This window comes from Cottoperca gobio, chromosome 8 (genome assembly GCF_900634415.1).
Source record: "Cottoperca gobio chromosome 8, fCotGob3.1, whole genome shotgun sequence".
Taxonomy (NCBI): Eukaryota; Metazoa; Chordata; class Actinopteri; order Perciformes; family Bovichtidae; genus Cottoperca; species Cottoperca gobio.
Genome location: NC_041362.1, coordinates 19,576,765 through 19,604,035, shown reverse-complemented (window position 1 = coordinate 19,604,035; position 27,271 = coordinate 19,576,765). Strand labels below are relative to the sequence as shown.

The 27,271-nt window shown below is 39.9% G+C and overlaps 2 protein-coding genes across 2 annotated transcripts; one reads left to right on the top strand and one right to left on the bottom strand.

Moving 5' to 3' along the window:
- Positions 1 to 372: 372 nt before the first annotated feature.
- LOC115011844 (homeobox protein Dlx4b-like) lies at positions 373 to 10,139 on the top strand. The gene is made up of 3 exons (XM_029437089.1): positions 373 to 1,226; positions 4,890 to 5,086; positions 9,987 to 10,139. The coding sequence occupies exons 1-3, from the start codon at positions 899 to 901 to the stop codon at positions 10,137 to 10,139; spliced, it is 678 nt and encodes a 225-aa protein (XP_029292949.1). The 5' UTR covers positions 373 to 898.
- Positions 10,140 to 16,815: 6,676 nt separating this feature from the next.
- On the bottom strand, positions 16,816 to 26,969 carry LOC115012479 (homeobox protein Dlx3b-like). The gene is made up of 3 exons (XM_029438109.1): positions 26,078 to 26,969; positions 23,185 to 23,369; positions 16,816 to 19,084 (listed from the first exon to the last, which is right to left on the bottom strand). Exons 1-3 carry the CDS (start codon positions 26,430 to 26,432, stop codon positions 18,554 to 18,556), a joined length of 1,071 nt encoding a protein of 356 aa, XP_029293969.1. The 5' UTR covers positions 26,433 to 26,969; the 3' UTR covers positions 16,816 to 18,553.
- Between the last annotated feature and the right edge of the window lie 302 nt (positions 26,970 to 27,271).

Genomic DNA, 27,271 nt, shown 5'->3' with positions numbered 1-27,271 from the left:
TAACATTTTAGCAGCTATCTGCCTTTATTTTAGTTTTTTTAATGTATATATATTTTTGGTTTTTTAGTGAGTCAGTTCCTTAGTCTAAATAAACCGACGGCCTTTAATTATTTAGGCCAGTGTTCACCTCATGAAAGAAATCGGCGCCTTTCGATCTTTTTCTCCAGAATTTCACACTTGTGGAATGATATTTTAATGATTAAAATGCCGTTCACTTAACACTTCTTATAAAAGTGGACATTAAGGCCCGCTCTCCTCCAAACCCGCGATGAGCCTGTCCTTCCAGCGCTCGCGCTCATTGTGATTAGTGTGACACGGCGAAGCGCGGCAGCCAATGAGCACGCGCTGTGTGTGCCAAGTGGAGGCAGAGAATGTAGCGTGCAGACACACAGTGCGCTGTGAAGAGGAGGAACACACTCTTCTCCTCTCTGCTGACTAACGCCTCTTCACAACACGGGAGGAAAAAAGACTGCTTGTTTTGGAGGGAGAGAAGAAGGGAAATAACCCGGTTCGAAGGATATTAAATCAGTTGAACGGCCTTTTGTCGGAAGTTCCTGTTTTTATTTTTCATCGAGCGCCGTATTGGCTGCACGTCGTCCCGTCCTGAGTCTAGTCTGTGTCAATGCTTTTAAACTCACGTCACGTTTATGGACCTTTCAGCTGGGATGTAGCGGAGGGCAAACCCACATAAAGCCGCTTTATTCTCGCCTTTTCCTTCAGCAGGAATATATCGAAGGTAAATTACATTTTAAAAGGCTGCTGTTAGTATATGCAAACACTTCTCTGAAACTCAATAGAACCTTTTTAACAGTGATGGTGCGTTGCTTTATGATGACCCCCGTCTGGAGGTTATAGCTGAAGCTTTTTATTGCCCACCACATCACTGCCCCTCACCCCAATGATGACTATGAGCTCTATATCGGACACTTTAGTCCCGCCTGATCCGTCCAAATCGGCGTTTCTGGAGTTCGGCGGCCACGGCTACCACGGACACCAGCAGTCCTCCCCCGGACTCTCCCACAATCATTACCCGGTCCACGGGCTGCATGCTGTTGGGTCCTCGCAGCACGACGGGCCCTTCTCCTCCGGTGCATCCTCGTACGGTCGCCCGCTGGGATACCCACCTTATCACAGCCCAGTGAGCGCGCACCACCCCGGGGCCTACCTGCCCTATCAGCACGGGGGTCATGGCGGCTCGCTTGGACACACCAGACTGGAAGATGCGGGTAGGTCTACGTAGGACATTTAATACAACAACATATTAATCTTTGCACTTTTCCTTTGCATGTACAGTTTGCACTTCTAAATATCCACCACGTGGAAGCATATGGGCCTAACATACATCGCTCATTTATTTACCGGCTTTCCAAGTGTTGAGTTTGAGTTAAATAATCTTAAAGAAAGTAAAGCAAACACAGAAAATAAAGAGCCTTTAGCAAATGTACCTTTTGTTTCATAGCTTGTTTGATTTTTACTGGGTCCACTCGTGCAAAAGAAAATGTCATTAATGCTTCCTTGTGTCATCTTGAAAATGATGCTGCTTGTACCATCACAGCCAGAGGACATTACATGCAACAATACGCTCACAAATAATTTAAGGAAAAGCTCAAGAGGGAACAATTTTTATTCTTCACATATGTTTTATTTAGGCCATTTTAAATATGTGTGTGTTAAAAAGATGAAAAGGAGCCACAGTGTAGCTCAATAATTGGATCCACACACAGGTCGGCCACAGCGTCATGTTTAGTGTACTTTGGGGTTGGACGGGGGATGAGTTCAAGGCCTGCGCAGACTGTGGGTCTCTCCACAAGAAGCAGCCGACACCGGCCCTGTGGTGTCCCGCAGGCAGCGGCCCGGGAGCTGCACCCCCTCCAAAGCCAAACCCTCAGCCCATCCTCTCCCACATAACATCCGCACTGTTTCTACTGCAATAATAATAATAATAATAATAATAATAATAATAATAATAATAATAATAATAATAATAATAATTGGCCTAATATGTCCACTATTACTTTATAGATTTAAACTGTCCTTCAAAATAACATACCACAAGAGTACTAACATTTGAGAGAAAACGGACCACTTTAATAATCAATTAAAAAAATACATAACTTTACATTAACAACATTAAACATTAATTGTTTTGGTTGTCATATTTATAAAAAACCTTAACCACCAAGGCACATTCACTGCTGTCAACAGTGGTTCATTTGACTTTCTCTGATTTCTGAATTTGCTTATGTCTTAAAAAGGTTACATTGCTTCAATGTTAAAGCTATAGGATCCACTATTTTATAAGATCCTTCATCGCTCAGATATTTGGTAGTGAAGAAGAGCAGTCTGCAGCCCGAAGTGGCTGCCTGTCAATCGTCATATATGTTACATTATTGTTAACAGATGTAGAGTCTGATCATGTAGGCTCACTGCTACTAATCATGATGATAATAATAATAATAATAATAATAATAATAATAATAATAGCAATAATAATAATAATAATAATAATAATAATAGCAATAATAATAATAATAATAGCAATAATAATAGCTTACTAAAATAGTATTATTATTATTATTATTATTATTATTATTATTATTATTATTATTATACAGGTCATTCAAGAAATGATATTGTCTTGACTGCAGGCAAACTTGTTTTTTTTCTGCCAAAACTCTTTCTTTCTTTCTTCTTCTACCCCACATGCATGATATTCATGTTCTTCTCATTTTCTCAATTTAAAATATGATATGGTTGCCATGAAGCCAATATACAGTGTCGCTAATAAAAACACTTACAAATCAATTAAGTGATAATTACTCACAGTATTTTTAAAGAAAAGTTCAAGGTTGTAAAAAACATTGTTTCTCTACAAATACAGCTGAACAGTGTCAGACATTAAACTATAACACATCTATTTGCATGTAAAGTGATTTCATCCCAACTCAACATGTGGCTGTTTTCATTGAAATGTTATACATACATGTACATACATTGACCATATTCATAATTCAAAGTCAAATAAAAAATATTTTCTAATCATTTTTATTGTCTACAGACATAAATGATAAAGTGGGTGAAAGTTCCACATCAGCACTTTGAATTGGTGTTCTCAGCTTGTCTCTCCAACATACAATTAAGTACTATAAAATAAAAGACTCCAGCTCAAGAAACACACGTAATATTGTGTAATATCACTTTAATTTCCTAATTTTATGAAAATTGCTTATCAGAATGATTTTGAAATCATGACATATTTCAGAAGTTCACCACAGAAAATGACGCATAACGTCTGTCAGCTGTAAAACGTGGTTAACTACAATGGATTTTCATATTCTCTGTACTGTCATTGCTGTTGACAGTACATTACTTTATATGCAGCTCCACCGCTCACAATTCCCTATTAAGTCTAAATAAATGTATCTTATTGGATTTTGATCATATGAAGTCAGGCACGGATCAAACCTCTCTGACCCCGAACATAAGAAACGTCACTCTGTGGTATAACTTACTGTTTGTCTGTAAAAACCAAATACATATATATTTGTTCACACATGGCCCATATAACATACAACCTACATATAACATAACAAAAATATGTATCCATATTTCAGTGTACTAACAATGCTTATGGTTATTTTTATTTTCTTTCTCACGAAGGATCACCACAGAAAACAAATCATTTAAAGTGGGAAAACTGTTGATTTTAAATTCTTATTATTTACTACAGATATTGGTCTGTGGGAACTCAAACAATAAAGTAAAGCCAACGAAACACAAGAGTTAAAACCCAAAGTGCTGCTCAGAATGTTACACCCTCTCAAGTGTTCTCCATCTCGCAGTGCCTTTTGTTTTTCTCTCCTCCGGTGTCGATGCAGTCCCGCGCGGCGCTGCTGCCTCTCCCCATTGCAGGAGCTGCAGCTCAGTTACGGAATCTGAGCGTCTTGTGAGGCCTCGGCTTGTCCACAGCTGTTCTCGACTGCCACTGCAGGCTATAAGCTCATGTCATAACAACGATCAGTGTGGGAGAACATACACTATAGATATCTTGAAAAAAATGAACTAAAGAAAAGCCCTCTTGAATGAGTTGCACATAAACTGCTTTTGAGAAAGAGTATTTCTCTTTCTACCTGCATCATTGTCACATACACTCACTGTGCATCATAGTATATTTCATAAAACTGAATAGTACTTTGTTTTATTGTGGTATTTATTCCTTGAGTTCATAGCAGTTTGGATGCAGGGAAGTCTTATGTTAAACCCACCAACATCTCACAGAATTATTTTGTAAGGCTTTTGAAAAGCCTTATATTTTGAAAAATTCATACATATTTTTCTGATTTGTGATTTAATTCTAGAGGGTTTAGGTTAAGGTAAACTGCTTTACTGTAACAAAATGGTTGACTGATCTGTCCCTGACACATTTCCTATGGAATAAGGCTGAATGTGTTGCTGTTTGCACTTTAATAGAAGCCAAGTGTTTACATAAAAACAGACCTGTTCCCTGAATTTATGTTTTTACATATATATCTACATGGATTTGACTTTTTCTTGGCATTTTTTGTGGAATAAAAATGCTGATCAAGAGAAAGGAAAAACAACACCGTGAGGAAAACAAGCACAAAAAACCGAGCTTTCCTTTAACATATTTAAAGTATCAAAGTATGCCATAAAAGTAAAAAAATAAAATATTCCCACATATACAGAATCTCCCACAACATTTCATGAGCATAAAGTGTTTCAGTGTGTTGTTTTGGCGGACGTGGACATGAAACACTGAGACTGATGACGGTGTCCGTAACGCTCGGGCCAAACTTCTGTCCCCACAGAAATCCCTGTGTTGATATTTATCTTGAGGAAATTCTTCTCTTCTCTCTCCTCTTCTCCAGAACATGAGAAGCCCACGACGGTGATAGAGAACGGGGAAGTGAGGCTGAACGGGAAGGGGAAGAAGATCAGGAAGCCTCGGACCATTTACTCCAGCCTGCAGCTTCAGGCCCTCAACCAGCGCTTCCAGCAGACCCAGTACCTCGCCCTGCCCGAGAGGGCCGACCTGGCGGCCAAACTGGGCCTGACGCAGACCCAGGTACGGTGGTGGATACCACACATACACAGACACACGCACACACACACACACACACGCACACACACACGCACACACACACACATACACACACACACTCACAGATAGACACAAAATAAGCAAAAGTCTGCTCTTTAGTAAAACACTCCAACAATGACGTATTTCAGCCTTTATGTAAGTTTCAAGATGATTCATGGAAGCAAAAAAATATTTCCTTACGCAAGCACAAGAGGACTGAAATGCAGTAATGTTTTATACTAATATGACAAATATAAAAATAAAAAACAATTAATAGCTGAGAGCAAAAACACATATCTGGGATGACAGGAGTTTCAAATATCTCTAATAGGAACAAAGTGTTGGCTAATTTCTCTATAATTGAGGGCGTATGTGCATCAACTCACCTTAACTTCTAAAGAATAAGCAACACACTGGGGGAGTCGCCCTCAGCTATCACTGGCTTGCATGGCCACAACATATATTCATACAATATACACGCAGCTCTTTAAATGGAAAATACCAAAAGAAAACAAAATAATAATTCAGATTTATTCTAGAAACTGAATCTATCATGTCTTTGATTGTTTCTGTGCATATAAACGTTCCCTTGGTTCACAGTGAAAGGGAAATAATGCGATCATACAAAAGCTCAAACAAGCACTGCTACATTCTTGTTAACTGGTGTCACTTCGCGGTGCTCTTTGTGTAATTAGATGCAGGTAATTACTCAGATTTAAATGTCATGCAGGGACGTACTGATGACATTTGGTTAAGGTGCATACTGCACAAGTGCAACGACCAAGGTTAAACTCCAGCCGAGGACTGGTGTTACATTTCTCTCTCTCTACATCTGCCGCTCTATCTCATTCAAAAAGGTGAAATTCCCCAAAAAAAGTGTTGCCATAGATTGTTTGTCAGGACATGAAACCAAAACCAAAGCCAAAACCAAAAGGCCAGAAATGCTGTGAAATGCAATAATTGAAAAGCATAGAGCTGGAGCCCTGTGTGCAGCGTTTGTGTGTGTGTGTATATGTGTGTGTGTGTGTGTGTGTGTGTGTGTGTGTGTGTGTGCGTGTGTTGCGTTCGTTCCTGTGTGTACACGTTTTGGGTGTAACTGTTTTTTTATTTAACCTTTATTTCACTAGATTCTTTATTTTAAGAACAAATTCTTATTTACAATGGCGGCCTGGCTTTTTATTGGCCTGTTTCCTTTCTCTCAGAACACACACGCCTGCAGTTACAGGCAAAGAAAAGCCTAATGGCGGCCATTTTGTCTGTCACATGAAGTCAATGAAGCGTCTGCGGATGCTGTCCCGTTGAACTAGTTTGTTTTGTTGTTGCCTATTCTACGAACATCTGATATTGATATTGTGTGTTTATTAGACACTCTGAGATTTAATGATAATCCACAACATGTTCCTATAAATTGTTATTCGGCTGTCCAGCTGATTAGAGCTTTGATAGTTGCTGTTCTAAACATTCAAACTGGGAACAATCCCCGATGAACAGGACAGATAATGCAGTTTAAAAATATATATATTTTGCCTGTCTGCAAATAATTGTATTCGTCTTCTTTTCTGCAAATGGCAAAAAGACTTTTACCAGATATTTCTATGTTCATGTTTTAGGACTTTGGACAGTCAGCGTTGGTTCAACGCATCTTTAATGTAAAGAGAAATAGTTCTATTCGATCTATCGTGAAATTACTTATTACTTATAAATGACGTATTAACTAGAAGCAGAAAAAACACATGGATTATGAACAACATCTCTTGGACGGCCGCAGCTGCCAGTATTTAAATATGTAATATAAAGGAACTTTAAACGCACTGAATAACATGAATGCTACTGAGAGATGATAAGCTAGCTAGCGTTAGCAGGTGCTGAGCTGTTTTCTTCTTCTTCATAACAGGATTTAGCTTCTGCCTCATTTAATTAAATGGGATAAAAAGCGGAGCTAGCTGTGTTTCAACTAGCAGCTAGCTTTAATTTGACAAAGCTCTCTTCCTTTAGCACCAGCTTTTATTTCACTGTAAATTTAAACAGCTGATTTCACATCATTGATACATTTCTTTCATCTAATACATTTTTCATTCGAATTTGTCAAATGTGGAGATTCAGACCTTGACTTAATTATGATAAATATTTATCCTTGTCTAAGTTACTGTGAGTTTGGCTTTGCAGTGAGTGCAGTTATTATATAGATTATATATATATAATCACTCGCACATTCATTCTATGACATTGGTAACAAGTTAGTCTTTCAACAAAAAGAGTTTTGCACGGTGGATCACAGGATCAAATTTGATCAAACAGAATCCATTTTCTTTACTATAAACTTATACATTCACTTCTATACATATTTAGAGCTTTTATCATGTACATAATAGCCTATATGTTATTATAATCATTTTTGTTATTCATGAAGCGACAACAGAACAGCAGAAGGCAGCACATGTACAGCATTATTATGACTTGAAAAGTCATATAATAATAATAATAATAATAATAATAATAATAATAATAATAATAATAATAATAATAATTGTAATAATAATTGTAATAATAATCTCTGTGTGGCATTATGAAAGATACTTTTCACTTTTTAGGAAAGATGAAACGTAGAGGTAGGACTATTGAGCAGGTGTCCCATTGGGGAAACATTAAATAAAGTAGGATTGTTTGAAATATGATACACATCTGTGTGTGCGTGTGTGTGTGTGTGCGTGTGTGTGTGTGTGTGTGTGTGTGTGTGTGTGTGTGTGTGTGTGTGTGTGTGTGTGTGTGTGTAAGATTACATTACATTACATTAAATTAAATTACATTGTATTACATGAAATTACATTACAATTACATTAAATTACATTACATGACATTATAGTTACATTAAATTACATTATATTACATTAAATTAAATTAACATTTTATTAAATTAAATTACATTACATTATATTACATTAAATTAACATTATATTACAGTTAAATTACATTACATTAAATTACATTACATTATATTAAATTACATTTTATTAATTTAATTACATTAAATTACATTACATTATATTACATTACATTACATTAAACTACATTTTATTAAATTACATTAACATTACATTATATTACATTAAATTACATTATATTACATTAAATTAAATTACATTTTATTAAATTAAATTACATTACATTATATTACATTAAATTACATTATATTACATTAAATTACATTACATTAAATTACATTACATTATATATTAAATTACATTTTATTAAATTTAATTACATTAAATTACATTACATTATATTACATTACATTACATTAAACTACATTTTATTAAATTAAATTACATTACATTATATTACATTAAATTACATTATATTACATTAAATTACATTACAGTGCAGAACATTACATTTATTTACTAATGCTTTTATCTAAAGCCACTTATAATAAGTAAGTGTGAATCCACCGCTTCATCCCTCTGTTTTAGAAGAGGAAAGTACTTTTCTTTTTTCCGCCTCTTGCAAGTACTCATTACTTTCCAGGAGTTCACTTTTGGACATTATTTATACAACAAAGCCAGAGTTCTGTATATTTGGATCCAGGATCTGTTCCAGGAAGCAGCTTTCTGAGTAATCTGCAGAATTTTACTGAGTAACCCTGAAGCCTCGAAAAAGACTTGCTGACTCAGCTACTCTCTGCTACTGTATAAACTTCTACTCCACTACAAATCCGAGAGAACTATTGTACTTTTTACTGCAATACATTTATTTAATAACTTTAGTTACTAGTTACTTTTCAGATTTACATTATTAATACAAACATATAAATCAACTAATAAATGATGATGTATTGTTATAGATTAAACTACCCAGCTGTACATAAAGTAGTTGATTAGCCCCACCAGCTGCAACATTAAAGTGATGAACATAATAATGCTTCACTAATTATAATCCAATAACATAATATATGTGATTCTGAAATGGGCCTTTCTGAATAATGAGTACTTTACTTTTGTACTTTTACTTCAGGGCTTTTACTTGTAACAGAGTGTTTCTACACTGTAAAAGTATCTATCAGAGTACTTCCTGCAGCATTATGTTGGAGAGATCTACTAATGCAGGTGTATTCATCATGTTACATTCACACATCAGTCATTAATAGTGTAATGTATAGTAATAATGTTATATAAAGATACAGATTATTCCCCATTAACGTGACAGAATATCAGTAACTGATTTGCAGAGGGATGAGCGTGTAAACACCTTTCCTAATATATACATTTAAAATACACAAACATTACAAAGACAACACATGACACACAGTGCAGGAGGAGGCAGACAACCCTCTGGGTTTATTAGAAGCCTCCAGCTAAATACTGAGATTCACGATGTTATAGAGAACACAATATTACCACACAGAAAATATTGCATACTAGTGAGTTACAAATGCCTCATAGCATCAGTTATAGTAAAAAGACATGAATACAATGATATGTGTTGAAAGAGTGCTTATGAATGCTAAATGGGGCTAAAGTGTCACCACATAATAATAATATGACGCCATAAAGCGAGGAAGCAGTCGTCTGAAGCTGAACCTGAAGCGGTTTCATGTCGGGAAGAGATTTGGGCGTAACAGTACCACTTTATACACCGTTGGCCTCGCATGGAAACTTCTTCCTCTTTCCAGTGGAGACAGTTGACTGTAGTCTTTTTAAGGGGAAACACATGTTGGGGAACCTGAACATTTGTGCCACGATATCAGTGGACCAAGGAAATGTACATGACGTCACTCCGGTGTAATTATTGACATGTTGAAAAAAGCTGTTTGGTAAAACAAGGTTGTAGGAAATCATATTTCCTCATAATCATATTTTACGTATCTCTCATTTCCTTTTGTTCCGAGGATCAAAAAGCCAGACGCTTGGATTTGCAGAAGGCCCCGACTTCTTTAATCCGCTACGTGGAGCAGCATCCTGTTGCCTCGGGCCGAGTTCACACCATTCACACTGAGTTTTATGGAATACTTCAGACACCTCGTATTGTCCTAATGAACTGATGGGAGGCTGGGGGGCCAAGGGAACATGGCAACACAGCACTGTCTGCTGAACAGAGGGCGAAAGAGGAAGACAGCGAAAAAAACACACAAAGGGCCTTGCACACACACACACACACACACACACACACACACCTACAGAGAGAAGTGGTGGAGACTTTTACAGCGGCTGTTGTTGTGTTGATTGTGTATTTTGTCCCTTGTCTCCTACAAGGACAAAAGATTTCACCAAACACAAAACACAAGACTGAAACCTCCTGCACAGCTCAAACCAAGAAAGATATATATATATATATATATATATATATATATATACGCTAATCGCTTGAAAAATCAGCTAGAAAAATAACTTACTTGGACTTTTAAAGTTAAACGTCTTGTCTGTGTCTCTCTTGCCTCTGATATCTGCCACATCATTTGCTATCATCATAATCAGGTTTGTTGCCTCATTATTTTCCAGGTCAACTCAGTTTAATTGAATCTAGTTATCATGTCTGCCCAGCGTAAGGTTGTGTGTGTGTGTGTGTGTGTGTGTGTGTGTGTGCGTCTGTCTGTCTGTTCTCGACTTGTCTTGCATACTGCAGCACCCGTCAGTCTAACATTTTTTGCATTCAGTTTATGACTATGCTGAAGGTGGTTGAAGTGATTCACAATTTATTATTATACTGACTGTTTTATACCTTCACTGACCGCTGACTCCTCAGTAATGAACGACTGCGTCAGTAGCAAAAGGCATTTCCTGCAATCAGTCAGGATAAAAACAAGCATTAGCTAGTCTGTTGTTCTCGTGGCTCAAACGCTGACAAGTTTGGTCTCATTGTGAACCGGCGCATCTGCATCCTTACCCGATATACGTGATCCTCAAATAAGTGGCACGATAGGAGATTAATTAATCTCCGTTTTTGTTTTCATCACCGCCATCTTGACTGTCGGGACAATTGAGTTACATTCAACTCTTCTTTGTTGGCGAGGGGAGAGGGAGACACACCGGGTGGAGATCTGCACGCGACTGAGTGCATGTCTAGTTTGATATATAATATTTAATACCCTCTATATCTACACAGGCCAACGTAACGACCACAGACACAGGGAAGGAAGACTCAAATCCACGATGCCAGAAACAGATGTAAAGTGTCAAATTAAATACTTTACTTGCAAACAGGTAGCACAAACTCAAAACACTCACGAGGAGGATATACAAACAATTCCAAAAATACTGCTGACACGCTGGTTCAATACACTGGGTCATAACAAGACAAACTGGCACAAGACAAGGTGAGACAGGACTATTTATACATGAGGTGAGTGGGCACAGGTGGAGATAATCAGGGGCGGGGCAGACGCTGACGATGGCGGGAAACCACACAAAGGCAGGAAGTAAAGGGATCTGGAAAGAGGGACAAGAGGTATGTACAAAATTAAAACAGGAAGTGCAATGACAGACAGTGACTGACTATACTGGACGTAAGACACGGAGACTATAACATGAACACTTCGACAAGCAAACTCGACAAGACATGACTGCCAACTCTTTACCACTTTGGTGAGGGGCTGATCGTTTACTCCCAAACTAACCTTACCAGTGTGTGTGTGCACTGCATGCGCCTCTAAGTTGTACAGGTAGAACTGAACGCACCCTGCAGTCAGTGAATGTGCTCTGATGTGCTTAATGATGAACTACATCTGTCTTGTTTCATTTAAACCTCACTTGCAACAAATCTACTATTTTTACCTTGATGGTTCTTATCACCACATTTGATTTTGACATTATTGGTGTATTAAGGGCGACTGGTAAATGGACTGCATTTTTATAGCGCTTTTCCTAACTTTGTGATCATTCAAAGTGCTTTACAACACGTCAGCATTCACACACACATTTATACAGAGGCAAAGGTTACCATACAAGATGGTGGTAGCCTTCAGGAGTGATAAACATTCACAAACTCACCACAATTTGGGGTTCAGTATGTTGCCTGTGGCTTGTGGGGATCGAACCGCCGACCCTCCGACTGGTGGACGACGGCTCTACTTCCTGAGCAGGTGTAAAAGATCTCCTGTCGGCCTGCAATAACATATGAAAACATTTGAAAAGTAAAGGCCTTCTTTAGTAAGTAAACTTTAATGTAACTTTAATTAGATTTGTATCAAAGATCTGGGATTGTTCAAGATGTTCATGAATACTGTTTAATAAAAACGGTCTAATGTGGAAACTGGAGAGGTCAGATGACATATTCACTGCAGACTGTGGATGAGTTTATATATATTCCTTTTTTGTGCAGAAAAAATAAAATGTGGAAGATAAATAGGAAATGGAGAAGTGAAGCTCAAGAGCTTGCGTGAGGACAAAAATGTAAAAAGCTATAAAACTGAAGACTTCACAACTCGCTACTGGGCAGATGACAGCATGTTGGCCCCTGTAGAGTAGAAAGAAAAACGATTCATAGAATAGAGAGAGAGAGAGAGAGAGAGAGAGAGAGAGAGAGAGAGAGAGAGAGAGAGACATGGGAAAAAACACATTAATTAAAACAAGTCATAAACAGTAGGGGTCACTTTATATTTGCTTGTTAAAATTGACCCATGTGGTGCGAAAACACATTGACGCTTTGTAAGTGCAACTGAGATACTACAGACCTTTGCTTGCTTGTGTGTGTGTGTGTGTGTGTGTGTGTGTGTGTGTGTGTGTGTGTGTGTGTGTGTGTGTGTGTGTGTGTGTGTGTGTGTGTGTGTGTGTGTGTGTGTGTGTGTGTGTGTGTGTGTGTGGGCTGGCGTCATGCTAGAGTTAGACCGATATACAGTACAGTAGGCCTATTTGGCTGATATTGGTAGTCATGTTGTCCACTCTCAATATTTGAAAGAATAACATAATAAAAGTGCACAAAAAGAACAAATAAAATAATTAAGAAATAGCCGGTGAAAGCTATTCTTGAGCTATTCTTCAGTTTTCTAGTCTATGTTCACACAACATTCAGTTAGATTGTTTTGTATAAATGTTACCACTTGCTGATTGTGACAGTTTGTTTATGACGTCAGTGTATTCAGGTTTGTATGAGTTATGACTCTGAGAAAGAGGGGTGCGATTTCTTGGTGCAAATTGTATCAACTGGGTGCAACGGGTTAAATGTCTTTTGATGAATTGATGTTGTGTGTTTGTAGTTTGTAATGCCTCATAAAGATCTACAAGCTGGTTCTGTTTATTTCTCAAGTTTAAAGTTTCATATTGTCACAAGAAATCCCCTTCTGGCAAAAAATACAGGTGTTGGCTTTAGTATCGGCTTTCAAAAACACATATCAGTCCAAGCTCAGTGTGCAGCTCATGGCTAGAGGCAGGGAAAGGAACATAACGTCAGCTCCAAATCTTTCATGACACTGTTATAAACTTTCCTTCCGCTGCTGAGTTCAGCTCGCAGCAGCTGATGTCATCACCTTGTCTCACCCTCTTCAGCCTGCCTGTGAATGCCAAGCAGCAGGAGTGTAAAACTGTCACCTCAGCTCACCTTCCAAACACTTTGTCTCACAACTCATGGTGATATTAAAATACAGGCGTTCATTTCTCTACATGCTTGATTAGAAGGTGATAAAACACTGGACAAGTTGTAAGATTACCAGAATGTATAACCTGTTGTCTTTGGAATCATATTGCTATATATTAATAGTTGCATGATACTGGTTTTTGTTAAAACCTAAATCTTTTAGAAACCCAACACAATAGCTTTGGTGAAAACCATTTTTCCTGTGGAGTCACAGTCAGGTTGCTACAAGTCCCTGTTTGCCCTGTCTGCCTGTCTCCCTGTGATGTTCAGATACATTCCTCTCTGACACCTGGAAGCGGAGGGCTCAGCACAGGAAGGTAAGAGCCTAAACAAACATGGAAGGTGTCCTAGTGGCTCTGTGGTTTAGAGTCCACACCCTGGTACTGTGGAATATGATTTGATAATGTGGACGTCTGTTTGCACTTCCCTACTGAAAGTCACATTTTCTCTTCATCACACTTTTTGACCATTTTTGATTTCCTGCATCATTCTGCAGTCCTGTTTACAGAGAGAGAGACACATACACACCACACGCACACACACACACACACGCACACGCGCACACACACACACACACACACACACACACACACACACACACACACACACACACACACACACACACACACACATACTACGCCAGCATGTGCCTCTGCCCTAAATCCTGTCATACATGTGTGACTGGATGCAAATCTCCTAACTTTTAACTCAAATGAACATTTTCTCAATAACTTATGTTGATCCTGACACTGAAGTGTAGTTAAATATGTACTTTATCCTGTAATCTGCCAACAGGAGTAGGAACTGGAGCAGCTGAAGATGAAGCCAAAGCCTCAGTCACTAATGTTTATCTGGGAGTTCCTCAAGTGAAAGATGCTGAGTGAAGCTCTCATGCACAGCTGTGTCCAGAGACTGGCAACTTTAATCAGCCCCTCCAGTCACTTCATCCTGGCGCCTGACCTGTCACTGGGTCCCCTGGGGCTGCCAATAGACAATAACCTTATATTTTTAGGTTCCTAAAATGTGCCCAAATTCACGATATTACTGCAGACATCCCTATAATCTTGAATTGCAATAGTCCTAACTTTGCTATTTGTATTGGTCGTATATATTAGCTATCGTTGCTACTAGCTGTTCTGACCAGCCTGGTCATGCAGCCTTCTAGCTACTGCAGTGTTGCCAGGTCGGTTCAAAAGCAGCCAGGAAAGCATTTGATTATTGAAAAAAATAAGAAAAACGTCCACACTATGACAAACAATGCGTAAAACATTCCACCACTGTTCCAGTTATTTTCTGTGTGTCAACCAATCAGAGCAACACACACACACCCACATAATGCCGTCAGGCAAAGAAAAGTACGCCCTTTGGCATACTGACAAAGACTATGGGCAAAGCTTTTTTATTAGTCATCGCACGTTTCTGTAATAAGGTAGGATTTATAAGAGAGTAACAACTGTATACAGACACACAATACAACAATAACAAAAATAACTTTCCATTAATATATGTATTTCACTGCAGGGCCCTTAATGGACCACATGCCGCTCAATCTGTGATCTCTTAAAATAATCTAAACTTGATTCGAAGGTTTGTCCCATACTATGTCATACTTAACTTGCTTTGCTCCAACTCAAACCACAATGTAACCTTTTTCCCCTCTGTGATTGTACAGATTAAACAAACAATAGATGATATTTTATTTAGTGGGCTCTAGAGGTGATAGTACACTCTTAGAAATAACAGTGCTAACTAGAACCATATTGGGTCTTTCGGCTTTTTTCTACAGGAGAACCACTGATGATCCTGATAGAACCCTGTATAAAGGTTTCACCTGGAACCCTTTCAGAGGGTTCGACTAAGAACCCAACAAAAGAGGGTTATACCTAGAACGATCTGTGAATGGTTTCAGCCCAGTACGCTCTTTGGGGGTTCTACCTAGAACCTTTCCACCTTCTAAGGATGCTACCAAGAACCCACCCATGGGGTTCTACAGCGAACCCTTTTATACTCACCCAGGGGGATCTAAAACTCATCCAGGGGGATCTAAAACTCACCCAGGGGGATCTAAAACAGCCTTTTTATAAGGGTTTCACCTATGACCCTCTTGTGTTCTGAAAAGATCCTTGAATTCCATATATTGTGGTTAGGGTAACCTTAACCCCCTGACATTGGTTTTAACATGTTAGGCTGTGGCAATTGGATCCATATTGCGCGGGCTTTGATTGGCTCCTTAAAAGGCCGGCCTGATGTTGTCCAGCGAAACCCACATCACTCATCGTTTACTATCACAGTTTGTGGGTGGGTGTGTTCTGGGTGGATGTTCAACAATCATTAAAGAACTATTTCTTCCAAAAAAGGGTTATTCAGGCAAATGGTTCTGAGTAGAATCTCAGCCCTTCAGGAAGAACCCTTTTGGTAATCCTTTTTCTAAGAGTGTAGGAGGATTTTGTAACCTATGTACAGAGGCAGGATAGCCGTTTCCCCTTTACCAATCTTCATGCTAAGCTAAGCTAAGCAGCTGTAGCGTCATATTTATCAGACAGACATGTGAGTGGTATCAGTCTCATTCTCCTCATCTAACTCTCAGCAAGAAAACCAGTAAGAGTAATTCCAAAAATGCTGAACCATTCCTTTAGGTCTATACCAATGTATGCAAGGCTCCTCTACCACTTTTCTTCCTCATCACGCCCTCTTTTTGTTGGCTAACCTGTGGGTTTGGTTGGTTGAGAACAGCTTTGTTGCACGCGCACACGCATACACACACACGTCTCTCCTCCCCTCTCCAACTGTGTGCCACATGAAAGCAGTGTACACCCGTCTCTGTCTGTGTCAGCGGTGTGTTATTAGTATCCAGAGACTCCAGAGTGTCTGCTGCACTGTCACCTCCCACAACCTCCTTTACACGCACTCTGTGTGTGTGTGTGTGTGTGTGTGTGTGTGTGTGTGTGTGTGTGTGTGTGTGTGTGTGTGTGTGTGTGTGTGTGTGTGTGTGTGTGTGTATAATATATAGATGGGTGCAACCTGTATCTATTGTCTGACTCACTCTGGCAGGCACACCAGCAAAGCACCGTCAGCACACTTTCAACGCCTTTGTGTGTGTCTGTATCGCATTCACACGTAAATACACGCTGAAAATAATAACACTAGTAGACATTTTATTTTTTATTCATTTTCTGCAAAAAAGAAAAAAAAGCTCCTAAGGCACAAACTGGTGTGCCACTGTTATTCTACAGTTGACACTATAAATAAAAAAACCTGAGTACAGCACATGAATAATAATATTAGAATACAACATATTTTTCAAATGTTTTAGCACCGACTCATTTTCTCTTGATAGTTTTTTAAGAGGTCAGGGCCTAGTGTTTGTGAGCAGGAGTTAAAGGGCCATTCCAACTATTTTCCCCATGAGAATCAGTTTACTTATCGTACAAAAAGAGTACTACCGCCCGTTATAATGTCTTCTGTGGCTCTGGAGGCGCTTTTTTCAAATGACCCTGATGATGTCATAGTGATGTCATCATTAACTTGGTTTAGAGTTGGATAGTTCAAATTTAAAACAGAAAGTCTGCATTAAAAACAACATGGACTTTGAATGATGTGGGCTTATTAAGTGAGAAGGGTCTAATGAAAGACACTACATTATGTTGCATTATGGGAGTTGTTGGATGCAGCATTTCCAGCGCTTGACTCATGCTAGGGGTGTCTCTTTTTTTGTTTTTTTTGAGACATTTAACAAAAATAAAATGACTAACATATTCCCTTTTAAGAGAATAAGCTGCACAGGCCACACAATTCTTATTCCTTTGAAATATTCAAATGCATGATTTTTAGAAATGAGCCTCACGTAGACGTATGATCTTAATTATCTGAAAGATATTTTGGCTACCTTTACACGACATACCACCAGGCTCAACTCTGAACTGCTGCTTGTACCGGACAATTTTTTGACTGGAGATGGCCTCTGAGCGTGGCGAAGGTCCTAAAAGATACCACAGCGTTACCACGGTTTTGCACTAAGCGGTTTGTTAGCAATGTCTCTAGCATCGCAACGCTAGATGCCAAATCCTACATACCGTTCTTTAAAGGCCCTTGAAAGAGTGCTTCACCATGCTGCTGCATCCAAATCGATGCAGCAGAACCAGATATATTGTCCTTTAATAATAATGTCCTATATGACTTATGTAACTCCGTCCATGATCTTATTCTCACATTATATTCCCAGTAGCAAATGTGTATAATTTCAGTGTCTCTACAGTTTGTCTTCTGTGTTTGGGCGATGATTTCATTTAAACAGTCACCAGTCCTTCAATGATGTTCAGCTTTAACATGGTGTCTGACAACAGCTACATCAAACAGTCCTGTTTTCTGTCAAAGTCCAACATATCTTTAAAAAATAGCCGTGCTGGTGTGGTGGGCTAATATGTCAGTAGTATTCAAGTTTGGAGGGGAAATGCTGTGTAAGAGTCTCTTTCCAGAAGAAAGAAATTAAGGGTTTTTTCTGGCATAAATATGGTCATATTCAAAATATTAAATATACAAAATATTATTTGTTATCAGTGATTTCAAATAAGAAATCAGTATCAGTCACAGCAGTGAAAGAGCCACATCAATCACCCTCATCTCCATTCTAACCTGTATGTTATGAGTTCATAAACTTCGGAGCTGAGCAGAACAGGGTGACTGAGGTCGGCACTTGTTTTCAATCCACATTTACTGTACAAAAGCATGTTTTACAACACGTCTCACGATTTACAGTCATCATGACTCGTGTCCGATGATCACAGTCAGCTGTTTCTGGTCCCAACAGCGCTCCAAATCATCCAAAAATCCCCCCGGTGTTTAGGCACTGCTCCAGTCAAACTGTTGTGGGGAGTCCATGTTTGAGCGTCAGTAGACGGCTCCCAGACTCTGTGTGGCTGACGGCGCTGTTGATGGTGTGTGGTGCATCGGGCCCACCTGTGGCAATCCTAAATGTGCACCCTGCTGCTGGTACCAGTTCTGGTGTGTGTACTCTGCCATGCAGGCGGCCGAGGAATCCACCGGAGGCTGATAGGCATCCTGCACTCTGCTGGTGGGATCCATCATTACATTACTCTTGGTGCTGCTGCCGCTGTTCGCATTGCTGCTGCCGCTGTTCGTATTGCTGCTGCCGCTGGTCGTATTGCTGCTGCCGCTGTTCGTATTGCTGCTGCTGCTGCTGCTGTTGTTGTTGGTGTTGTTGTTGTTACTGCTGTTGTTGTTGTTGTTACTGCTGTTGTTGTTGTTGTTTTCCCACACAGCTGGGGAAGGAGGAGAGTTGCACGCCATGGAGTCGCTGGCGTCTGGACTGTGTTCAAGAGAAACTTCGCCAAGTGGAAACTCTCCATTCTTGTAGAGCTTCTTAAACTTGGAGCGACGGTTCTGGAACCAAATTTTGACCTGGAATAAAGAGCATTAAATGTTAAAGCAACTTAAAAAAAATGAAAGAACAGAAAAGCTTTAAGCAACATTAATTAAATTTCCAATATTCACTCTTGCGTTAGCTCTGGTTTTGTCTTCACCAATTCTTTAAAGGAAATATCCGGCCCTTTAGCAGCTAAATGATTTTGTCCCACTGAAAGAAGCTGCCTGCCGAGGCTGGAAATGAGGTTGATAAGAGTGAGAGAGATGAGGTAAAAACTAACCAAAACAATGAAAGACGCTAAATGTTGTAGTTCTGAGGGGAACTGCAGAGTTCTCTGTGGGTTTGTCAGTACAAGTGACTGCACAGATCCATTGTTAATATACATATTTATTTTATTACAGAACTGATTTAGCTTCTTTTAGCTAATTCATGGACAGGATATCAAGGCGTAGTCGTGGAGGAGAGGGGTTGTAGTTCGGTGGCCTGAGGATCTCATCGCTGCTCTTTGCCGATGATCCTGATGGCGTCATCGGTCTGTGACCTTCAGCAGTCACTGGATCGGTTCGCAGCCGAGTGTGAAGCGGTTGGGATGAGGATCAGCACCTCCAAATCTGAGGCCATGGCTCTCAGCAGGAAACCGGTGGATTGCCTACTCTGGGTAGGGAATGAGCCCTTACCCCAAGTGAAGGAGTTCAAGTACCTCGGGGTCTTGTTCGCGAGTGAGGGGACAATGGAGCGAGAGATTGGCTGGAGAATCGGAGCAGCGGGGACGGTATTACAGTCACTTTACCGCAACGTTGTGACGAAAAGAGAGCTGAGCCAGAAGGCAAAGCTCTCGATCTAACGGGCGATCTTTGTTCCTACCCTCACCTATGGTCATGAAGGCTGGGTCATGACCAAAAGAACGAGATCACGAGTACAAGCGGCCAAAATGGGTTTTCTCAGACGGGTGGGTGGCGTCTCCCTTAGAGATAGGGTGAGAAGTTCAGCCATCCGTGAGAGACTCGGAGTAGAGCCGCTGCTCCTTTACGTTGAAAGGAGCCAGTTGAGGTGGTTCAGCATCTAGTAAGGATGCCACCTGGGCGCCTCCCTAGGGAGGTGTTCCAGGCACGTCCAGCTGGGAAGAGACCCCGGGGAAGACCCAGGACTCGGTGGAGAGATTATATCTCCTTACTGGCCTGGGAACGCCTCGGGATCCCACAGTCGGAGCTGGAGGATGTGGCCCGGAGAAGGGAAGATTGGGGTTCCTTACTGGAGCTGCTGCCCCCGCGACCCAACCCCGAATAAGCGGTAGACGATGGATGGATGGATGGATAGCTGATTGTTTTGGTTTCTTCCCTGTAAACTCTACTTTTTCCAGCAGCAGGCAACTGTTTTCAGTAAAAAGAAGCATGCCCAGCACAAAACATCGTAAAAGTCTGCAACATAGTAGCCGTGTTGTCGTAAACATATTTATATGCGCGTTCAAGTATCGCATTAGAAAATCTGTATGGAAACAGTTACATTTGATATAACTTCCTCAATTGCGTACAAGTTTTTACGCTCGCAAGTATTGATGTGCTAAATGAGATTTGAAAACTCCTTTTCTAAATAAATGATGACATAACTGACATTTAACTCTTAACTGATCTGCTGTAAGCGATGTCTTCGTATTCTTATATATTCCTATTACACACAGAAACAGGGTTGGAAGTAGCAACAACAGGTACGTGTGGACCAATGAAAAAACTATTCAAAAGACGACTTGTTTTGTTTCCAGTTCAAACTCTACTTCTTCTACTTACTGGCGGATTACGTCAAGCGTAGCCTATACCGCCAACGTCTGATGAAACTCCTGCTTGAGTATTGAATAGACACTTTGTCTGCCAACACATTGGCCTTAACAATGTTATAAAGTCAATCTTGTCTTTTTAGCTTGGTCCTCTATCGCCAAGTAATGCAGCTTTAAATTCATTTTCTGTTCTATTAACTGGATATCCACTTGCAGGTCTAATATTTATCCATGTTGTTTTCAGTTCACCTCGTTATTCTAAACTATTCCTCAAATAGATCTACTAAACAGCCAAGAAAAAACATTACAACTCTCGCTATGTTTTTGTCATAATAAATAAGGCAGAAAGAATGTTATAATAACAGTTTTTTACTGGGAATAAACCAGGCAACTGCTAAGTAATATTTAACAACCATAGCACAAGACATTATCTAAGAAATAATATTGGCCTGCGAGCCTGTCATAGGTTATTTACAACTCCTTTAAATGTAACATAATGATGCTATGAGAACTATTGTGAGGCTGTGATTTGTTTATTCAATATTAAATCCATTAGAGCATCAAACCATATGACCAGACAATCATACATTTCAAATTGAGTGGGAGTGTTAATGCCTTTGTTTTCTTAAAGTGTGTGCATACAGCCAACACTGAATCCTGAACAATGATTTACGGTAGCCGTGATAAAAACACCTCCACCGCAACTTTTGCCTTTTATCACTCGAGCAAAGATAATTCATAAGGTAGTAAATCATTATAGCAGGAAGAGCATGAGTTCATGAACCAGACTGACATGACAGAAAACAACTCACAGAGCAGCACTGTGCAACCTTCTGCCAAATGTATCTATCATAAGTACTGTACGGTATTTTATTACACTGTATTCTGTTGGATTTTATTCTTATTTTATTGTGTTAAATGTTATCTTAGCCTCATATGGTTTTGTATTGTGTATTCTATTATTCTGTATATATGTATATTTTTTGTTATAACCTATAGCTTTAAGATGCTGTATTTCTCATAATCTTTGGACCTTTACATCCAACTTCATTCAAAAGCTTCAGCTGTGTGTGTTTGCACACACTTCAATTATCTCTGACACTTTTACTTCAGCTAAACGTTCTGCTTTCATCTTTCACACGTCAACTGACAAAACTTTCTCTTACTTTCCAACAATCAGCGCAAGGACTTTCCGATTGCTGTCAATCATTACATCAACTGACAATTTCACTATTTTCAATGCAGTTAAACCAACCTTCAAATTCAATGGACATTTTGATTGTTTCCATCGTTGAACTGCACAGATCACTTACTTTTTAAATCACAGTTCAGCTGCTTTCAGTGCTTTCAATCTTACAGCTACCTACGAGGCTTCAACTGGAAGTAGAGACATCAACTGCGTTTGGCTCTTTTAAAAACCATTCCAGTGCTTTAAATTCTCCTGACACAACTTAAACTGCCACTTCCATTCAACATCTCACATGGAAAACATAGAATTTTAAAGGAATACTTCACCCACAAAATGACCATTTGTATATCAATGACTCACCCCGTGTTACCTTGAATTCTTGAATAAAACTTTTTTCTTCTCGCAGACCTCCACGGTGAACGCAGAATCCAAAAAGGGAGAAAGTTCTTGATGAATTGAAGTAAATGGGGGCCGCGTTTAACAACAGCAAACCTATATGAAAACATCTGTTTGCTAACTCTCACACAACTGGTGCAGTATAATCCAAGTCTCATTCATCCAGTCGTACGCTCACGATTTACCAAATATGCGCTTTTTCACTAAAACACTTAACGATGAGTAGCGCGCAGGTGAGAGACTGTTTATGCGGAAGTGCTTTAAATACTATCGTTTTAGTTTAAATAAGTTTCATTTACTTTATTTGACAGGGACAGTGCATATTAATAACATTTCTGAAAATATGCCAGAGTTCGGCAGAAAGGCTCCTTTTTTGTCGTCCCCATTTTAGCAAACATGCATTAGGAAGTAATGAGAATCAGACTTGGATTATACTGATCGAGCTGTGTGAGAGTTCGTAAACGTGTGTTTTGATAGTTGTGCTGTTGTTAATCATGCCCCATGTACTTCAATTCATCAAGACTTGGCTCCGTTTATCTATTCTTCATTCACCGTGAAGTCATGCCAGAAAAAAAAAATTCTTCATGAATTCAAGGTCATAGGCTACAGGCTGAGTAAGTGTATACACATGGACATTCTGTGGGTAAAGTATTCCTGTTTACAGTGTTTACGCCAATGCTCTTCAGTGTCTAGAGCACACGCTCTATCATCAGATGCTTGGGTTGAAATGCATCCTTCCGTAATTGAACTGCACTGAGTGGTGTTCCCTGCAGCCTCACCTGTGTCTGTGTAAGGCCCATCTGTGCGGCCAGCTCGGCACGCTCCGGCAGGGCCAGGTACTGTGCCGACTGGAATCTCCTCTGCAGGACTGCCAGCTGGTAGCTGGAGTAGATGGTCCGGGGCTTGCGCACCTTCTTGGGCTTCCCGTTGACCATCCGAACCTCCACGTCTGGTTCCTCTTTCACTGCGGAAGGAGACCGTAAAAAGACATGTAAGATTCCTGTTGGGACGTTTTGTGTGTTTGTGGAACCTTACAGTCAAAACGGGACTTTTTCTTCAAACAATGAAATGAACTTGCTTTAAGTCTCTACAGGGCAGTTTGTGCTGAGAAGTTGTAGCACAAAAATAGCCACAGCCCCAACAACCCCAACATTTCAAAGAAATTCCGCCAGCACTCTGAACTTATAATTTTGGTCTGAGTGTCTCCCACAGCCGGGGAGGGAGACAGAGATTTATTGGTGCTTTTCATGTAGCCTGGCCCGCTGGTGTACATGTCTCCACGTCTGTGCTGTTATTCTTGTATCCACATTTTCTTTTTGTCTTTTTATAGCTACACAGCCAACCAAATACATTTGTTTACATTTGATCTCCACACATACAATTCATCAAATTAAGATGGCAAACACATAACATTTATTTTTATTTTAACCACGTGTTTTATATTCAATTTGTATAGGAAATGCAGTGTTGTAATATTTCACATATTTATGCATAAATGTACACTTATTTACAAATGGTGTGTAATATACTTTCATGTTTTTATTTATATTATTTACTGACCATATTTGACTAAAGATGTGTATAAATTATTATAATTTAAAAAATAAAATTAGTCAACATTTTAAAATAGTTTGCCAGTATTTATTAGTAATAAGAAGAAAAATGTATTCAGGATTTGTTTCTGTCAATTTTAATGCCAAAAGATTTTTTATTTTTTAAATGAAGCCATGGGGGTTCCCTTTGAAACAGCATTTAGACCTTCATGCTGGGAAATAACATTTCCGTATCATTACTAGAACAATTAATTGAAAATATTAAAAATTAAAAAATATTTATATAAAACTTTATTTTTCTGAGGTGGGTGTGAGTGCATGTGAAGGAGGCTTTGACTCATGACCTCAGTACTTCTGAAAGTCTGGCTACGCCCCTGTGCTATATGTTGTCTCTGTAGTTATTTTACCATATAATTATCATTTCATTCATTTACTTACATTATTTGACCAATTATCTTGTTTGGACGATTTATTACTTACTATTTATTTAATTAGTAAATTTGTCTCCTTTGTTGTTAATATTATGGGCATGGCCACAGGCTTTGCATGATAAGGAGCCGTCCTTGTTGGATGATTCAAAGGCCAAGGCTGACTGACATGTCGTGATACCTGATGTGCGTGGCTGCGGGCCAAAGTCCCCCGGGGAATTTCCAGGAGTCAACTCCCAACTGGAATGTCAAAAACAGTACACCAGTCTGTTGAGTTTGTTTCTGCTCTGTATTTTGCACCGAGCCGTCTTCCAGGCTCCAAAAAAGAAGATCCAAACAAAAAGCTTTTTAAGTTTAAGTTTACGTTCAAATAGCCAAAATGATGTGTTTTGTTCCAAATGTTGTCTTCAATGTTCTTGTAATGTTACTGTACGATCTAAGTTACAGTATGCCAACTGCATGTTCGTGAATTACTTCTTGATTCCTGATAGAGGTGAAGTTGAAAGTCCCTTGCTAGAACCAGGCCATGGCTTCCATCCAACCACCTTTAGGCTGATCTCCATTTTACTATCAAAGTCGGATCTGAAACATTACGAGGTCAGCTTCCATTTACAGTGAACAACAATGAGGAAAATTAAACACAAAACAACAACTAAGCGAAGTTACCTCGGTCAAACTCAAAGGTTTATCCTCCACACAAACCTTTCTCCAGGCTGAACCTTATCTCGCCAGAAATGTTCTCCTGTTTCCCTTTCACCCGCGGACATCTCCCCCTCTCTTCTGCTGTACCTTCCTCTAAACCTTTGACCTGTCCTTTCTTCTGGAAATTTCAGTGTGTGGTGAACTTGGCGAACACGACAAAATCCCATTTGAAATTATAAAAATCCAACCGCAATCTAGGACACCAGAGGCTGCTCCACCCACAGTAAATAACTGAGTTAATTTGTGAGTTCTTCTTCCAGACAAATAAAAAGAAATGGTCTACTTCTGACATATAACTTCACCTGGCTGTAGCAACTACATCCAACTCCCAAAATGTTTGAGGAAACCAGATTTCCCATTGCTTTTAAAGTTATAGCCCGCTGTTTGAAAAGTAGCACAACATTAACCTTGAATATTTGTATTCTTGAGCATAAATGTGCATTCGAAAATAAAAATGTTTTGGTAAATGCTACACGTTGTGGTTGAATCATTCATTTAGATCATTTTGAAGATACATTAAAGCTGGAAAAACGACTTATTCTGATAACATAACTGTGACATAAATATGTTTTAATCAAGGGGACACTGTGGGAGGCTGTACGTATGTATCAGTGAGTGCCAGGTCTCCACTTCTTGTGTACTTCACTTAATAACATACTGTAATTCTGAATACACAAATCATATTGATGGAGATTTATAAAGTGAAGATTAAGAGAGCGTGAACTCTAAAATGTGTATAAAATGCGATGTAAATAGTTTTGGACGCAGTGGAAACATTTTCTACGTGCGTAAAACGCATGCGCAATTATTGGGTTTAACATGACTAGACATGAGCACATGCCTATTTCAGCCTCAGGTGGTCAATGTGGCTTTTCTCATTCATGCGAATATTTTTTTTTCACAGAGCTTTGGGTCAAGACCGGTTCTCAGACAGTTGTATGACTTCCACTGTAGACATGTGTTCTAACTGTTCTCATGCGTTAACTCACCGTCCAGCAGCGTTGCCTGCACCTCCCTGCTGAACGCACCGTGCTCTCTGTACGCTGAATGTGGGTACGGGTATTCTGCCTTGCCAACAGGGTAGGCACCTCCAGCACCCATCCCGTGTAAGTTATAGTGGTGGTACGCGTAGGGGTTCATGTGTTGAGCTGAGTATGGCTGCTGCTGCTGCGCCGCGTAGAAATCATGCGAGCCGTGGAGCGCACTCTGGCCGCTGTAGAAGCCCATATCTGTGGACGAGGACTCAGGCAGGGTCGGGGAATCCTTGGTGGCCGAGATGGAGCTCCCAGCCATGGGGAGGGATGGTTTCTTCTCCTCGAAGACAGGTGAGGACTGTCCGTTCATGTCAGTGCTCGCTGTGAACTCAAAACCAGCAGTGTTGAGATATCCTCACAGTCTGGCGTTCCCAAAGTCCCTTGACGCAGCAGCCGGGCTGTCCACCGTGGCGGCGCCCAACCCAACTAGAGCTCCTAATTACAGGGCGCGCCGAGCTGAGCCGAGCCGGGCAGGACAGAGGGGAGTGGAAGTCTCCTTCTCATTGGCTCGCCCGCTCGCTCCCTGCCTCTGCCCTGAGGCCAAGACAGCGCTGACTGTCGCCTGTCTGGCTCCCTTCTTCTCCCCACAGAAACCTCCAGTAAGCCTCTCCTCAGGCCTGCACCAGAGCGCATAAACAGTTGGCGAGCCTGTAAAGTCCTCTATAACTAACATGCACCTCGACATATCTCGAAGACTTAACGACTGTCAGCAGCAGAGTAGTTAAGATTTACCAACCAAACAGTTGTGCATAATGTTGTGATAAGGAGTGTTTACGCATTAGCTTTACGGTGCATTCAAATGCAGATACAGAGCCATGTGCTGTTGTCGGCCCATGTTGGGAGTTATTTACAGTTAATTGCGACTTGTCTTCCTTCTTCAAATGTTGGGCCCCAGGCCTCTCGCATGCCCTTAGGAAGAAAAACAGCCACCATAAACTTACAATAAACTTTAGGTGGACACTGCAGGCACATACTGGTGATACCACAAGGAGTGCTACCATCGAGTTCCTCACTGTAAACAGACTGAATCCAATAAACTATGAGTAATTACTTCAGTGGTGAGTCAATCCGCTCATACCCTCAATGTGTTAGACAGTTTGTAGTTTGCAACATTCTTTTTTACACACTGTACTGTAACAACAAAAAACG

Excerpts from the sequence above, each read along its gene's own strand:
- LOC115011844 (XM_029437089.1), top strand. The coding sequence starts at position 899 with ATGATGACTATGAGCTCTATATCGGACACTTTAGTCCCGCCTGATCCG. Across the intron at positions 1,227-4,889 it reads CACCAGACTGGAAGATGCGG|AACATGAGAAGCCCACGACG; the intron begins GTAGGTCTACGT and ends CCTCTTCTCCAG. Across the intron at positions 5,087-9,986 it reads TGGGCCTGACGCAGACCCAG|GATCAAAAAGCCAGACGCTT; the intron begins GTACGGTGGTGG and ends TTTTGTTCCGAG.
- LOC115012479 (XM_029438109.1), bottom strand. The coding sequence starts at position 26,432 with ATGAACGGACAGTCCTCACCTGTCTTCGAGGAGAAGAAACCATCCCTC. Across the intron at positions 23,370-26,077 it reads GCAGGCAACGCTGCTGGACG|TGAAAGAGGAACCAGACGTG; the intron begins GTGAGTTAACGC and ends CTCCTTCCGCAG. Across the intron at positions 19,085-23,184 it reads TGGGCCTTACACAGACACAG|GTCAAAATTTGGTTCCAGAA; the intron begins GTGAGGCTGCAG and ends TCTTTATTCCAG.